General features: G+C 43.4%; 1 protein-coding gene across 1 annotated transcript; it reads left to right on the forward strand.

Moving 5' to 3' along the window:
• Nucleotides 1–3,541: 3,541 nt before the first annotated feature.
• Nucleotides 3,542–17,953, forward strand: LOC311248161 (serine/threonine-protein kinase ULK1-like; the record flags this gene model as incomplete). Its single annotated transcript, XM_084339098.1, has 6 exons — nt 3,542–3,611; nt 5,903–6,004; nt 11,946–12,004; nt 12,305–12,387; nt 15,061–15,111; nt 17,871–17,953. Coding segments are annotated over exons 1-6 (414 nt in total), but the record flags the coding sequence as incomplete, so codon positions are not given.
• Nucleotides 17,954–18,225: the final 272 nt, after the last annotated feature.

An 18,225-nucleotide genomic window follows, 5' to 3' on the forward strand; every position in this document is an offset into this window, starting at 1 on the left:
ACTCTAAACGACAGGGCTTTAACTCTAAACTACATGGCTTTAACTCTAAACTACATGGCTTTAACTCTAAACTACATGGCTTTAACTCTAAACTACATGGCTTTAACTCTAAACTACATGGCTTTAACTCTAAACTACATGGTTTTAACTCTAAACTACATGGCTTTAACTCTAAACTACATGGCTTTAACTCTAAACTACATGGCTTTAACTCTAAACTACATGGCTTTAACTCTAAACTACATGGCTTTAACTCTAAACTACATGGTTTTAGGGCTTTAACTCTAAACGACATGGCTTTAACTCTAAACTACATGGCTTTAACTCTAAACGACAGGGCTTTAACTCTAAACTACATGGCTTTAACTCTAAACTACATGGTTTTAACTCTAAACTACATGGCTTTAACTCTAAACTACATGGCTTTAACTCTAAACTACATGGCTTTAACTCTAAACTACATGGTTTTAGGGCTTTAACTCTAAACTACATGGCTTTAACTCTAAACTACATGGCTTTAACTCTAAACTACATGGTTTTAGGGCTTTAACTCTAAACTACATGGCTTTAACTCTAAACTACATGGCTTTAACTCTAAACTACATGGCTTTAACTCTAAACTACATGGCTTAACTCTAAACTACATGGCTTTAACTCTAAACTACATGGCTTTAACTCTAAACGACATGGCTTTAACTCTAAACTACATGGCTTTAACTCTAAACTACATGGCTTTAACTCTAAACTACATGGCTTTAACTCTAAACGACATGGCTTTAACTCTAAACTACATGTCTTTAACTCTAAACTACATGGTTTTAACTCTAAACTACATGTCTTTAACTCTAAACTACATGGTTTTAACTCTAAACTACATGGTTTTAACTCTAAACGACATGGCTTTAACTCTAAACTACATGGCTTTAACTCTAAACGACATGGCTTTAACTCTAAACTACATGGCTTTAACTCTAAACTACATGGCTTTAGGGCTTTAACTCTAAACTACATGGCTTTAACTCTAAACTACATGGTTTTAACTCTAAACGACATGGCTTTAACTCTAAACTACATGGCTTTAACTCTAAACTACATGGCTTTAAAACTCTAAACTACATGGCGTTAACTCTAAACTACATGGCTTTAACTCTAAACTACATGGTTTTAACTCTAGACTACATGGCTTTAACTCTAAACTACATGGCTTTAACTCTAAACTACATGGCACATGGCTTTAACTCTAAACTACATGGTTTTAACTCTAAACTACATGGCTTTAACTCTAAACTACATGGCTTTAACTCTAAACTACATGGTTTTAACTCTAAACTACATGGCTTTAACTCTAAACTACATGGTTTTAACTCTAAACTACACGGCTTTAACTCTAAACTACATGGCTTTAACTCTAAACTACATGGTTTTAACTCTAAACTACATGGTTTTAACTCTAAACTACATGGATTTAACTCTAAACTACATGGCTTTAACTCTAAACTACATGGCTTTAACTCTAAACGACATGGCTTTAACTCTAAACTACATGGTTTTAACTCTAAACTACATGGCTTTAACTCTAAACTACATGGCTTAAACTACATGGCTTTAACTCTAAACGACATGGCTTTAACTCTAAACTACATGTCTTTAACTCTAAACTACATGGTTTTAACTCTAAACTACATGGCTTTAACTCTAAACTACATGGTTTTAACTCTAAACTACATGGCTTTAACTCTAAACTGCATGGCTTTAACTCTAAACTGCATGGTTTTAACTCTAAACTACATGGCTTTAACTCTAAACTGCATGGCTTTAACTCTAAACTGCATGGCTTTAACTCTAAACTACATGGTTTTAACTCTAAACTACATGGCTTTAACTCTAAACTGCATGGCTTTAACTCTAAACTACATGGATTTAACTCTAAACGACATGGATTTAACTCTAAACGACATGGCTTTAACTCTAAACGACATGTCTTTAACTCTAAACTACATGGATTTAACTCTAAACGACATGGCTTTAACTCTAAACTACATGGCTTTAACTCTAAACTACATGGCTTTAACTCTAAACTGCATGGATTTAACTCTAAACGACATGGCTTTAACTCTAAACTACATGGATTTAACTCTAAACTACATGGCTTTAACTCTAAACAACATGGCTTTAACTCTAAACGACATGGCTTTAACTCTAAACTACATGGCTTTAACTCTAAACTACATGGTTTTAACTCTAAACTACATGGCTTTGACTCTAAACTACATGGATTTAACTCTAAACGACATGGCTTTAACTCTAAACTACATGGATTTAACTCTAAACTACATGGCTTTAACTCTAAACAACATGGCTTTAACTCTAAACGACATGGCTTTAACTCTAAACTACATGGCTTTAACTCTAAACTACATGGTTTTAACTCTAAACTACATGGCTTTGACTCTAAACTACATGGTTTTAACTCTAAACTACATGGTTTTAACTCTAAACAACAGGGGTTTGACTCTAAACTACATGGTTTTAACTCTAAACAACATGGCTTTGACTCTAAACTATGTGGTTTTAACTCTAAACAACATGGCTTTGACTCTAAACTATGTGGTTTTGACTCTAAACTGCATGGTTTTGACTTTAACTCTAAACTACATGGTTTTGACTCCAAACTACGTGGTTTTAACTCTAAACAACATGGCTTTGACTCTAAACTGCATGGTTTTGACTTTAACTCTAAACTACATGGTTTTAACTCTAAACTGCGTGGTTTTGACTCTAATCTACATGGTTCTGACTCTAAACTACATGGTTTTGACTTCAAACTACATGGTTTCGGCTCTAAACTACATGGTTTCGGCTCTAAACTACATGGTTTTGACTCCAAACGTCATTGTTTCGTTGTAGTCTCCTGTTTAGACACACTGTCTGGAGGCTGAAGGCGTCGGTCAAAGTACCAGCACAGTGTTATAATCTACACAGCTCTGCTGAAATCTGCTTAGCTTTCTCACACACACACACACACACACACACACACACACACACACACACACACACACACACACACACACACACACACACACACACACACACACACACACACACTAACTCTCTCTTTCTCTCTCTCCCTCCCTCCCTCCTTCTCTCCCTCCCCCCTCTCCCCCCTCTCTCTCCCCCTCTCTCTCCCCTTCTCTCTCTCTCTCTCTCTCCCTCCCTCTCTCTCTCTCCCCCCCTCTCTCCCCCCCCTCTCTCTCCATCTCTCTCTCTCCCCTCCCCTCTCTCTCTCTCCCCCCTCTCTCTCCCCCTCTCTCTCTCCCCCCCTCTCTCCCCCCCCTCTCTCTCCATCTCTCTCCCCTCCCCTCTCTCTCTCTCTCCCCCCTCTCTCTCTCCCCCCCTCTCTCTCCATCTCTCTCTCTCCCCCTATCTCCCCCCCCTCTCTCTCTCTCTCTCTCTCTCCCTCTCCCCCCCCTCCTCTCCCCCCCTCCCCCCATCTCTCTCTCCCCCCCCCCCCTCTCTCTCTCTCTCTCTCGTCCTCAGCTGACTTTGGTTTTGCCAGGTACTTGCAGAACAACACCATGGCGGCGACCCTGTGCGGCTCTCCCATGTACATGGTGAGGACCTTATTTTACCTTCTCTCTCCCTCCACCCCTCCACCCCTCCCCCCTCCCCCCCTCTCTCCTCCACCCCTCCACCCCTCCCCCCCTCTCTCCTCCACCCCTCCCCCCCTCCCCCCCTCTCTCCTCCACCCCTCCCCCCTCTCTCCTCCACCCCTCCACCCCTCCCCCCCTCCCTCCCTCTCTCCCCCCTCTCTCTCCCATGTTCATGGTGAGGACCTTCTTTTACCTTCTCCCCTTCTCCCCCCCCCCCCTCCCTCCCCCCCTCCCTCCCTCTCCCCCCCCCCTCCATCCCCCCCCCCTCTCTCTCCCTCCCTCCCTCCCTCTCTCCCCCCCCCCTCCCCCCCTCCCTCCCTCTCTCCCCCCTCTCTCTCCCATGTTCATGGTGAGGACCTTCTTTTACCTTCTTCTCCCCCTCTCTCTCCCTCCCCCCCTCCCTCCCTCTCTCTCCCCTTCTCTCTCCCTCCACCCCTCCCCCCCTTTCTCCCTCTTTTTTTTTTAGTTTTTCTATGGCCGATGTCGATACTGATGTTTAGAGAGCGGGGCGGCCAATGACTGATATAATGATGATGATAAAATACAACAATTTAATAATAATAAACTATTAACTCAATCAGCGCCAGAGGGGCGCTGTGTACTGTGTTGGTTAAAAGGCCAACGCTTTAAAGTATAGGAATGCGTGGCGGTGTTTGCAGGGCTAAAACTATATTATATATTATAGCTATGGATATAATACTATTGCCCATTTGACATAGACTATCTATCATTCAATTTGTAAAAAATAAATAATTTTTTCATCCATACATTCCCGTTTTATACCGTGGTGAATATGACTATAGTTTTAGAGTAATCCTGTCTAATCCCAGAAAACTACGCTATGCAGCAATACGTGCATTTCACTAAAAACGTGGCGTTTCTCGCCTGTATACGCTACTATTTTATGCTTTGATCGTCACCAACGGAATACATTACACAGTACATTACACACATACGCTCGGATCGCAATGAAGGAATTATTGGATCAACGCAAGATTGATACCATATAGACCTTACCTTGACTAGGATGTACCCCAAAAAGAATATTCCAATTATCTGATCGCCATTCCAAGTATTGATGTCGATCGTGTTGCCAACATAATCCACCAAAGAACATGAATCGGGAGTGTTTGATTCTTATAAATCCATGCGTTATAAGCGCTCGTCATGCCCGACAAGGAAAAGTCCGCCCAGACCTATATAATCGATGCACACCCGAATACACAGAGTTTCAAAGGATGTGCAATACCGGCCGCAACCTACCAGGTGGCGGTATTGGACTTTTGCGATCTCAGACCCATTCCCAATGATAACAGCAGGCTCCCTGGATGGATAATGAAGGGAAATATCGAATAAAAGAAATAACGATGAAAAACTTTTCTCAGGGTTTCGCGCTCAAGCATCGGCGAGTTAACCCGATTTATCTCGGGTCTGGCCCTGAATGAGTTAACACATTCGGGGCCATTGGGATTAGACAAGCCCCACTCTATGAGGCCAGCTTTTCATTACAAGTTAGTTATAGGGCGCTAAGCTAATAACGTTAAATCGATTGGCGTTTCGGCCCTACACAAGCTAGAGTTAAAAATCAAAATACATATGATCGGTATCATGTTCCACCATGAATGCATGAAAGGGGAGGCGGGGGAAGTCGTTTCTGATTATTGATTACCAATAACGGCATTCGTTATTGCAACATCATATGCTGACCGGGTGGATGGCTATTAGAACAAGGCCCGATCAGGCTGAAATGTATGTCAAATCGCTCTTACCTGTGGCCGGTTGGATTCCAAAAAGAATTTCCCAGTTATTTGATCGTCATCTGCTAGATCGATATGTCCATTGGCTGATGCTATATTCCTTTACTGCATACTGAATTCGGCGTCGCAAAAAGTATTCCAGGCGATCTGGTGAAGCCATAGCTTTAGGCTAACAGAAAAGCTAACCCGGAGCGAAAGAAAAGTGACACCCGGTCTGCAACCGGGGAAACTGCATTCTCGAGATAGCGCCAACACCAGGATCTGGCCGGTACTGCACTTTCGGAATCCCAATATGCCTTTTCCAGCCAAAATACATGACATTGAGTAGGATATTAAAATGGAATAAAAGCAAAACCGAGTTTACCACGTATATACGTGGTTGGCCCCGAATCGGTTAACACAGATGACTTTCTTACTGTTGTTGTTATTGTTGCTGTTGTTGTTGTTGTTGTTGTTGTTGTTGTTGTTGCTTTTCTTACTGTTGTTGTTTTTCAGGCTCCCGAGGTCATCATGTCTCAGACCTACGACGCCAAGGCTGACCTGTGGAGCATAGGAACCATTGTGTTCCAGTGTCTGACGGGGAAGGCCCCTTTTCAGGTGAGCACCACCTGCACGTCTGTTGTCAAGTCCACTTCATGACTCCATGTCTGAACGGGTTAGGGTTAGGGTTAGGGTGATTCCATGTCTGAAAGGGCCTCACAGGCCCACATTACAATGGAACAACATCCGGAAGGAATAGACACATTGATATGTGTAGTTATTTTTCTTCCAACATGGCTGCCTGTAACATAGTGGTAACCACTTTCAAAAGAAGATTCTGTGCTAGTGGTAGAGTAGGTGAAAAACATGACATTACTATTTCACTACAACATTTCCGTTGTGAAAGAACGTCACAAATGATGAGATGAAGACAGATAGAGAGAGAGAGAGACAGAGAGAAAGAGAGAGAGAGAGAGAGTGTGTGAGAGAGAGTGATAGGGAGAGAGCAATAGAAGGAGAGATAGAGGGGGGAGAGAGAGACAGACAGAGAGATAGAGAGAGTGTGAGATAGAGGGAGAAAGCGATAGAAGTAGAGAGAGACAGCGATAGAAGTAGAGAGAGATAGAGAGAGACAGCGAAGAGAGACAGAGAAGCAGACATGCAGCGAGAGCATACAACAGTTTTGGGGAGCAAGGCTCCTGAATATGAATGAATTCATAATATACATTTTACACTTGCACATTTAACATGTAAACCAGGTTCGAATGATAGCTGGATTTTCGAACAGAAAGTGTCAGCTCTAATAGACAGTGGTGACGGTATCGCAGAGGGACATTCCCCTACATTCCTTCCTCACACTGGTGAAGAAAGAACATTCAGACGCCACGGTCCGTCTGGGTTCAACTCAAAGTCACAACTGACTAGAACCTGAATGTAGAGAAGAGAAAACTCCAGGGCAGGAAACACCCGCGTCTGGAGGAACAGGCACACGTTCCAGAGATCAGCCGCTACGTTACATCTTCTAACCGAGCTGAACGATATCTGCCGCTACGCTACCCAACCTCATACTGAACGATATCTGCCGCTACGCTACCCAACCTCACACTGAACGATATCTGCCGCTACGCTACCCAACCTCACACTGAACGATATCTGCCGCTACGCTACCCAACCTCATACTGAACGATATCTGCCGCTACGCTACACAACCTCATACTGAAAGATATCTGCCGCTACGCTACCCAACCTCATACTGAAAGATATCTGCCGCTACGCTACACAACCTCACACTGAACGATATCTGCCGCTACGCTACCCAACCTCATACTGAACGATATCTGCCGCTACGCTACCCAACCTCATACTGAACGATATCGGCCGCTACGCTACACAACCTCATACTGAACGATATCTGCTGCTACGCTACACAACCTCATACTGAACGATATCTGCCGCTACGCTACACAACCTCATACTGAACGATATCTGCCGCTACGCTACACAACCTCATACTGAACGATATCGGCCGCTACGCTACACAACCTCATACTGAACGATATCTGCCGCTACGCTACCCAACCTCATACTGAACGATATCTGCCGCTACGCTACACAACCTCATACTGAACGATATCTGCCGCTACGCTACACAACCTCATACTGAACGATATCGGCCGCTACGCTACCCAACCTCATACTGAACGATATCTGCCGCTACGCTACACAACCTCATACTGAAAGATATCTGCCGCTACGCTACCCAACCTCATACTGAAAGATATCTGCCGCTACGCTACACAACCTCACACTGAACGATATCTGCCGCTACGCTACCCAACCTCATACTGAACGATATCTGCCGCTACGCTACCCAACCTCATACTGAACGATATCTGCCGCTACGCTACACAACCTCATACTGAAAGATATCTGCCGCTACGCTACACAACCTCATACTAGACACGCTACGCTACACAACCTCATACTAGACACGCTACGCTACACAACCTCATACTAGACACGCTGAGCTACACAACCTCATACTAGACACGCTACGCTACACAACCTCATACTAGACACGCTACGCTACACAACCTCATACTAGACACGCTACGCTACACAACCTCATACTAGACACGCTACGCTACACAACCTCATACTAGACACGCTACGCTAACACAACCTCATACTAGACACGCTACGCTACACAACCTCATACTAGACACGCTACGCTACACAACCTCATACTAGACACGCTACGCTAACACAACCTCATACTAGACACGCTACGCTACACAACCTCATACTAGACACGCTACGCTACACAACCTCATACTAGACACGCTACGCCTCACAACCTCATACTAGACACGCTACGCCTCACAACCTCATACTAGACACGCTACGCTACACAACCTCATACTAGACACGCTACGCTACACAACCTCATACTAGACACGCTACGCTACACAACCTCATACTAGACACGCTACGCTACACAACCTCATACTAGACACGCTACGCTACACAACCTCATACTAGACACGCTACGCTACACAACCTCATACTAGACACGCTACGCTACACAACCTCATACTAGACACGCTACGCTACACAACCTCATACTAGACACGCTACGCTACACAACCTCATACTAGACACGCTACGCTACACAACCTCATACTAGACACGCTACGCTACACAACCTCATACTAGACACGCTACGCTACACAACCTCATACTAGACACGCTACGCTACACAACCTCATACTAGACACGCTACGCTACACAACCTCATACTAGACACGCTACGCTACACAACCTCATACTAGACACGCTACGCTACACAACCTCATACTAGACACGCTACGCTACACAACCTCATACTAGACACGCTACGCTACACAACCTCATACTAGACACGCTACGCTACACAACCTCATACTAGACACGCTACGCTACACAACCTCATACTAGACACGCTACGCTACACAACCTCATACTAGACACGCTACGCTACACAACCTCATACTAGACACGCTACGCTACACAACCTCATACTAGACACGCTACGCTACACAACCTCATACTAGACACGCTACGCTACACAACCTCATACTAGACACGCTACGCTACACAACCTCATACTAGACACGCTACGCTACACAACCTCATACTAGACACGCTACGCTACACAACCTCATACTAGACACGCTACGCCTCACAACCTCATACTAGACACGCTACGCCACACAACCTCATACTAGACACGCTACGCTACACAACCTCATACTAGACACGCTACGCTACACAACCTCATACTAGACACGCTACGCCTCACAACCTCATACTAGACACGCTACGCTACACAACCTCATACTAGACACGCTACGCTACACAACCTCATACTAGACACGCTACGCTACACAACCTCATACTAGACACGCTACGCTACACAACCTCATACTAGACACGCTACGCTACACAACCTCATACTAGACACGCTACGCTACACAACCTCATACTAGACACGCTACGCTACACAACCTCATACTAGACACGCTACGCTAACACAACCTCATACTAGACACGCTACGCTACACAACCTCATACTAGACACGCTACGCTACACAACCTCATACTAGACACGCTACGCTACACAACCTCATACTAGACACGCTACGCTACACAACCTCATACTAGACACGCTACGCTACACAACCTCATACTAGACACGCTACGCTACACAACCTCATACTAGACACGCTACGCTAACACAACCTCATACTAGACACGCTACGCTACACAACCTCATACTAGACACGCTACGCTACACAACCTCATACTAGACACGCTACGCTACACAACCTCATACTAGACACGCTACGCTACACAACCTCATACTAGACACGCTACGCTACACAACCTCATACTAGACACGCTACGCTACACAACCTCATACTAGACACGCTACGCTACACAACCTCATACTAGACACGCTACGCTACACAACCTCATACTAGACACGCTACGCTACACAACCTCATACTAGACACGCTACGCTAACACAACCTCATACTAGACACGCTACGCTACACAACCTCATACTAGACACGCTGTCAGGAGGCAGAGGCAGATATTACTGATGCACAGAAGGTCAAGGTTTATTAATATAGCACATTTAAAATCAACCGAAGTTGTACCAAAGTGCTGTACAATACAAAAACAGACATACTAAAAGAAATATAAAATACAGTACACACACAAAGACATATAACTACAATAAAGTTTAAAAAACAATCACGACACAACCAGAAGCCAGTGGACCAGCAGGGGTTCACGACTACACACAGACAGACCGACCCTATTAGGCGCTTCCCAATGTTGGGGTCTCTTAAAGCAGAGCTATTGTGCATCTTTTCAACACATTTATACGACTTCGTTTGAATGTATGGAACATATTTTTGTCTAAATCAAATTTGTATTATTTTCCAGCACCTCAATCTTTTTCACTTTTAGTTGAGACTTTAATAGAATTTTTTTATTAACTCATTCAGCGCCAGCTATTATCCTCATCCCTGTAGTCAATGGACCACGCTAAAAGATAGGCATTTCACTGTGCGTCACGATGTTTGCAGAGCTATATCTATATTCTATATTATAGCTATGGAGACAATACTATGGCTCATTTGACAGTCACTATCTCTCGTCCAACATGTAAAAAAGAGTACATTTGTTCATGTATACGTTCGCGTGTTATCCCGTGGTGAATATTGTATAGAGTGATCCGGGCTAATTCCTGGAAGCTGAGTTATGGAGCGCTATGTGCATTTTGCGAACGTCGTTCGCATTGCTCACCTGGACACGATATTATTTCCAAATCAAAGTTATATAATAGGTATTATGTTTCATCATGAAGGCATCAAAGGGGGGGGGGGGTCGTTTTGTGATGCTCTGATCGTCAGCAACGGCATACGTTTTGAATACTACATACATTGATCGTTGCGATCGATGTGAAATCATTATTGGATCAAAGTAGGATTGATGTCATATAGTCCTGACCTTTGCTAGGAGTTATTCCAAAATGAATATTCCAATTGTCTGATCGCGATTTCCAGTATTGATGTCCATCGGGTTCCTGACATGAAATAGCACAAAATATGCATCAAGTTTGCTGGACGCGTTCCACGGTGCTCGAATGAAGCGTTTCACTTGCCGGGGTCCAAATTCTCCGCCCGGACCATATAAAATGTAACACACAATGTGAAATAAGGTTTCAAAGGGTATGCGATACTGCCACCTAGCAGGATTCGGCCGCCATTGCACTCTCGGGGTCTCAGAATGAGTTCCAATGATAACACCGAGGTCCGTGAGAGTGTATAGAATATTAAAATCGAAAAACGTAATATTACGTGGTTGGCGCAGAATGTGTTAAAGGGGTACTTTGTGATTTTTAGAACCCTTACTTCCCAATGATGTTGTTGATCTACAACGTCTACAACACAGTCCTTTCTCAGCACAATCCAAGCTGTTCCTCCTGCTAGCTCTGGATAGTTAGCCACAAACCAATGCAAAGTCCAGTGGGGTCAAGCTCCCGTCTGTATATACAAGCTGACTGAAGACAACTGACACTCTACTTAGTCTGCACTGTGGAGTGGATTTCAGGGAGCATCAGTCGGCTTGGACAGACAGGAGCGTGTGACCTCATTGACTTGGCATTGGTTTGTATTAAATGGCTGCTATTTATATAGCAGCTTTTATCCAAAGCGCTTTACAATTTGTTCCTCACATGTTACCCATTCACTCACACATTCACACACCGACAGGCAGAGGCGACCATGCAAGGTGCCAACCTGCTCATCGGGAGCAGTTAGGGGTTAAGTGTCTTGCTCAAGGACACTTTGACACGCTGCCCGGGAGGAGCGGGAATCGAACCAGGAACCTCCGGATTACCAGACGACTGCTCTACCTCCCGAGCCACTGTTGCCCCATATTGCATGTATTACATATTACATGTATATATACACAGTAATGTGTTGATTATGTGTGATCTGTGTAGGCTAGCAGTCCCCAAGACCTGCGTCTGTTCTATGAGAAGAATAAGAATCTCAGTCCCAAGTGAGTATTATCTGTCACACCTCCACTTCTACAGCTGCTGTGTTGCAATGAGTCACTCATACACTATGAAACATATCCTCTCTATCAGAAACATCTCTATCAGAAACACTATCCTCTCTATCAGAAACATCTCTATCAGAAACAGTATCATCTCTATCATGATTATTTTCCTTCATACCTTTTTGTCAGTTTGGCTGTGCAATAGGGATTATGTTTGTATGCGTCTATATGATTCTACTCATAATAGCTTGTAAAAGTTTGGGCTGTGTGTGGAATATGACTCTGTGTTTGTGTCTCCAGCATCCCAAGAGAGACGTCGTCTCACCTGAGGCACCTGCTGCTTGGCCTGTTGCAACGCTGCTACACGGACCGCATGGACTACGGTTAGTTAGCTAGTTACTTAGTTAGCTTGTTGGCTATTTAGCTAGTTAGCTAGTTACTTGGTTAGCTAGTTACTTAGTTAGCTTGTTGGCTAGTTAGCTAGTTAGCTAGTTACTTGGTTAGCTAGTTACCTAGTTAGCTTGTTGGCTAGTTAGCTAGTTACTACATTAGCTAGTTACTTAGTTAGCATGTTGGCTAGTTAGCTAGTTAGCTAGTTACTTGGTTAGCTAGTTATTTAGTTAGCTTGTTGGCTAGTTAGCTAGTTACTTGGTTAGCTAGTTACTTAGTTAGCTAGTTACTTAGTTAGCTGGTTAGCTAGTTAGTTAGCTAGACACTTAGTTTGCTTGTTGGCTAGTTAGCTAGTTAGCTAGTTACTTGGTTAGCTAGTTACTTAGTTAGCTAGTTAGATGGTTAGCTAGTTAGTTAGCTAGTTACTTAGTTAGCTAGTCCACTGCAGGACTGGCTACATTTAGATTAGATTATATTCAAATGTATTGTCATCACACAGCACAAGTACAGTACAATGAAAATAAGTTTGGCGTCTAACCAGAGTGCAAATGTAACAGTAAAGTGCATTAAGAATATACAATGTACAAGTGACAAGTAAGAGTAGGTAATGGGATATATAGATATATTATCTACATGTACATATGTAAACATGAATATATGCAGGCATATTCAGACAGGTGTGGATAAATATATATGGTAAATGTAAATATATACAGTAATTGTCTAATTATTGTTTATGGGCTCATCTAATATTAGAGATTACCATGGATGGTGATGAATGCATGTATAACTGCTATAATGTATTTGTGGTTGGTCTGTTTGATTGTGTGGTTGGTCTGTTTGATCATGTGGTTGGTCTGTTTGATCATGTGGTTGGTCTGTTTGATCCTGTGGTTGGTCTGTTTGATCTTGTGGTTGGTCTGTTTAATCGTGTGGTTGGTCTGTTTGATCGTGTGGTTGGTCTGTTTGATCATGTGGTTGGTCTGTTTGATCGTGTGGTTGGTCTGTTTGATCATGTGGTTGGTCTGTTTGATCTTGTGGTTGGTCTGTTTGATCGTGTGGTTGGTCTGTTTGATCTTGTGGTTGGTCTGTTTGATCTTGTGGTTGGTCTGTTTGATCATGTGGTTGGTCTGTTTGATCTTGTGGTTGGTCTGTTTGATCTTGTGGTTGGTCTGTTTGATCATGTGGTTGGTCTGTTTGATCGTGTGGTTGGTCTGTTTGATCGTGTGGTTGGTCTGTTTGATCTTGTGGTTGGTCTGTTTGATCTCATGGTGGGTCTGTTTGATCTTGTGGTTGGTCTGTTTGATCGTGTGGTTGGTCTGTTTGATCTTGTGGTTGGTCTGTTTGATCTTGTGGTTGGTCTGTTTGATCGTGTGGTTGGTCTGTTTGATCGTGTGGTTGGTCTGTTTGATCTTGTGGTTGGTCTGTTTGATCGTGTGGTTGGTCTGTTTGATCTTGTGGTTGGTCTGTTTGATCATGTGGTTGGTCTGTTTGATCGTGTGGTTGGTCTGTTTGATCGTGTGGTCTGTTTGATCGTGTGGTTGGTCTGTTTGATCATGTGGTCTGTTTGATCGTGTGGTTGGTCTGTTTGATCATGTGGTCTGTTTGATCGTGTGGTTGGTCTGTTTGATCATGTGGTCTGTTTGATCGTGTGGTTGGTCTGTTTGATCTTGTGGTTGGTCTGTTTGATCGTGTGGTTGGTCTGTTTGATCGTGTGGTTGGTCTGTTTGATCGTGTGGTCTGTTTGATCGTGTGGTTGGTCTGTTTGATCGTGTGGTTGGTCTGTTTGATCATGTGGTCTGTTTGATCGTGTGGTTGGTCTGTTTGATCATGTGGTCTGTTTGATCGTGTGGTTGGTCTGTTTGATCGTGTGGTCTGTTTGATCGTGTGGTTGGTCTGTTTGATCTTGTGGTTGGTCTGTTTGATCGTGTGGTTGGTCTGTTTGATCTTGTGGTTGGTCTGTTTGATCATGTGGTTGGTCTGTTTGATCGTGTGGTTGGTCTGTTTGATCGTGTGGTTGGTCTGTTTGATCGTGTGGTTGGTCTGTTTGATCGTGTGGTTGGTCTGTTTGATCATGTGGTTGGTCTGTTTGATCGTGTGGTTGGTCTGTTTGATCTTGTGGTCTGTTTGATCTTGTGGTTGGTCTGTTTGATCTTGTGGTTGGTCTGTTTGATCGTGTGGTTGGTCTGTTTGATCTTGTGGTTGGTCTGTTTGATCGTGTGGTTGGTCTGTTTGATCATGTGGTTGGTCTGTTTGATCGTGTGGTTGGTCTGTTTGATCGTGTGGTTGGTCTGTTTGATCGTGTGGTTGGTCTGTTTGATCATGTTTTTGGTCCGTTTAATCGTGTGGTTGGTCTGTTTGATTGTGTGGTTGGTCTGTTTGATCTTGTGGTTGGTCTGTTTGATCTTGTGGTTGGTCTGTTTGATCATGTGGTTGGTCTGTTTGATCCTGTGGTTGGTCTGTTTGATCTTGTGGTTGGTCTGTTTGATCTTGTGGTTGGTCTGTTTGATCTTGTGGTCTGTTTGATCGTGTGGTTGGTCTGTTTGATCTTGTGGTTGGTCTGTTTGATCTTGTGGTCTGTCTGATCTTGTGGTCTGTTTGATCTTGTGGTTGGTCTGTTTGATCATGTGGTCTGTTTGATCTTGTGGTCTTCTTGTGTTTTCTAGAGGAGTTCTTCTCTCATCCCTTCCTAGAGGTCAGCTCCTCCATGAAGAAGAGTGAGTAGCTGTTCATCTAACCTTCTAGAACCTTGTTGTTTGTATGTGTGTGTGTTTTTATGTGTGTGTGTGCTTATTCATGTGCATGTGTGTTTTTATGTGTGTGTGTGCTTATTCATGTGCATGTGTGTTTTTATGTGTGTGTGCTTATTCATGTGCGTGTGTGTTTTTATGTGTGTGTGCTTATTCATGTGTTTGTGTGTGTTTTTATGTGTGTGTGCTTATTCATGTGCGTGTGTGTTTTTATGTGTGTGTGCTTATTCATGTGCATGTGTGTTTTTATGTGTGTGTGCTTATTCATGTGCATGTGTGTTTTTATGTGTGTGTGCTTATTCATGTGCATGTGTGTTTTTATGTGTGTGTGCTTATTCATGTGCGTGTGTGTTTTTATGTGTGTGTGCTTATTCATGTGCATGTGTGTTTTTATGTGTGTGTTTTTATGTGTGTGTTTTTATGTGTGTGTTTTTATGTGTGTGTTTTTATGTGTGTGTACTTAACTCATTGACTGCCGGGCATTAGACAGGGCCCCCGTTCTAGCACGCTTTAAAAGATAGGAGTGCGTCACCTTGTTTGTAGAGCTATAACTATATTATAGCTATGGATACAATACTATGGCCCATTTGACATCACCTATCTATCGTTCAATATGTGAAAAAGAATACATTTTCCCATCCATACGATCCTGTGTTATACCATGGTGAATATAAGTATGGTTTTAGAGCGGTCTAGGGTAATTCCCGAAATGCTGAGTTATAACTGTATACGTCAATTCCACTATAGACCTTACCATTTCTTGCCTGTACACGCTATTATTCCAAAATCAAATCTATATCATAGGTATTATGTTCCATCATGAATGCATGAAAAGGGGGGGGGGGGGGGTCGTTTCTGATTATTTGATTGTCAGTAACGGCATTCGTATTGAACACTAAAAACGGTTATCAGCCCGATCAGTATGAAAGCATTGCAGGATTAAGCAAAAATTGACATCAAATCGTCCTTACCTGTGATCGGGAGTATTCCAAAAATAATATTCCAATTGTTTGATCGCCATCTGGTACATCCGATGTCCATTTGGTCCACGGCATAATCCACCACAACATATGGATTGTGGATATTTCACACGCTTCAATGGAACCGTGAGAACCCTTCGCCTCGCCCGACAAGGAAAAATGAAACCCGAGACATTTGGCCATTACACAGGCCAATATACAAGGTTACAAAGGGTGCTCGATACCGCCATCTAGCTGGATGCGGCCGGTATTGCACTTTGGCATTCTCAGGATGATTCCCCATGTTAACCCCGAGTCTGTGTGCCTGTAATTAATAGAAATATGGAATAAAAGAAATAACGATCAAATAATGAGTATACTCGTTGTTGACGTTCAACGTTTGGGCGCCCAATAACGCGTAAACTCGTCGTTGGCGGGGAATGAGTTAATCATGTGTGTGTTTATTCATGTGTGTTTATGTGTGTGTACTTATTCATGTGTGTGTGTTTTTATGTGTGTACTTATTAATGTGTGTTTATTGTGTGTACTCATCCACGTGTGTTTATTGTGTTAATGTTGTGTGTTAATGTGTGTTGATGTGTGTTAATGTGTGTTGATGTGTGTTAATGTGTGTTGATGTGTGTTAACACTATGGCGTCCGAGAACGAGTATATACGTGTTTCGAAAAAGAACGTTGTGGACCAGAGCCACGAGTATATACGTGACGAGTTGTTATTGTTTTATTCCATATTTATAACGCTTCTTAGGTACCCGATCCACTACCAGCATCTTTTCACATATTTGATTTTCGAAACATGCAGTACCGGCCAGACCCGCTTAGGGGCGCCATCGCTCCACTGCAGTATCATTATGTGGATTTTAAAAAATATGCAAGTACAGTTCTGTGGGCGGATCATAGATCCTTGATCCCAGCCGAACATCCTCCATCTTGGATCAGCTTGCCGAGCGTTTTTTTCAGCGTGGAATAATGGGATTTATGCCAATGTGCATATCGATCTACCAGAATCCGATGACTGGTGAGGAAATGCTGCCGGCGATCACATGGCCTGACGGTAGGATAATATTACCCCAAATTACAGCTGGATTGGACATTGTTTTATAACGTAACATGATCGGTCAATGAAAATGCTATATTGAACGCACACTGTATTGCTAATCAATAATAGTAATCGGCATTCCCCGCCGCCCCCATTTCATCCATAGATGCTCTGTAATAGTCCGGATGCTACGCAGTTTGTTTTATTTCATTCGTATATATACAGCAGAAATGGCGTTTGATATAACGGCGCCAACGTTTAGCCTATTTTGCAGCCTCCTGCAGAAAAGCCTAGACTAAAAGCGCGATATACCTTATATTCACGACGCTATAAAATGACAACCAACCGATGGATTTTTATTTTCTTTAAGCCATTATGAAGGCACGGTTTATGCACTCAAGTGACAATGAGAATGGACAGATAGCAATACTATAAATGATATATAAAGCTCTTAGAAAGTACATCAGTTTGTTTACAATCCGCTGTCCTCTGAGGCCTAAATCGCCGAGCCCCGCCGGTCGCCATAGTGTTAATGGTGTGTTGATGTGTGTTAATGTGTGTTGATGTGTGCTAATGTGTGTTAATGTGTGTTGATGTGTGTTAATGTGTGTTGATGTGTGCTAATGTGTGTTAATGTGTGTTGATGTGTGTTAATGTGTGTTGATGTGTGTTAATGTGTGTTAATGTGTGTTGATGTGTGTTGATGCAGTGACGCCTACAGTGACCATGACTTGCTCCGCCTCCGCCAGCTCCTGTAGTAGCTCCTCCCACTCACACCTGGCCTCCCCCCCGGTAAGAGAGAGAGAGAGAGAGAGAGAGAGGTGTGTGTGTTCTCTGTGAGGTATGTGTCTCCAATTCTTTCTTTTTCTAAACCCCCACCTCTCTTGACTCCCTCCCTCTCTCTCTCCATCTCCCTCCCTCTCTCTATCTCTCCCTCCCTCTCTCTATCCCCCCCTCTATCTCTCTCTCTCTCTTCTTCTATCCTCCCTATCTCTCCTCCCTCTCTCCCTCCCTCCCCCCCTCTCTCTATCTCTCCTCCCTCTCTCTCTCTATCCCTCCCTCCT

The sequence above is a fragment of the Notolepis coatsorum genome, assembly GCF_963971535.1.
Source record: "Notolepis coatsorum genome assembly, contig: SCAFFOLD_3281, whole genome shotgun sequence".
Lineage (NCBI taxonomy): Eukaryota > Metazoa > Chordata > Actinopteri > Aulopiformes > Paralepididae > Notolepis > Notolepis coatsorum.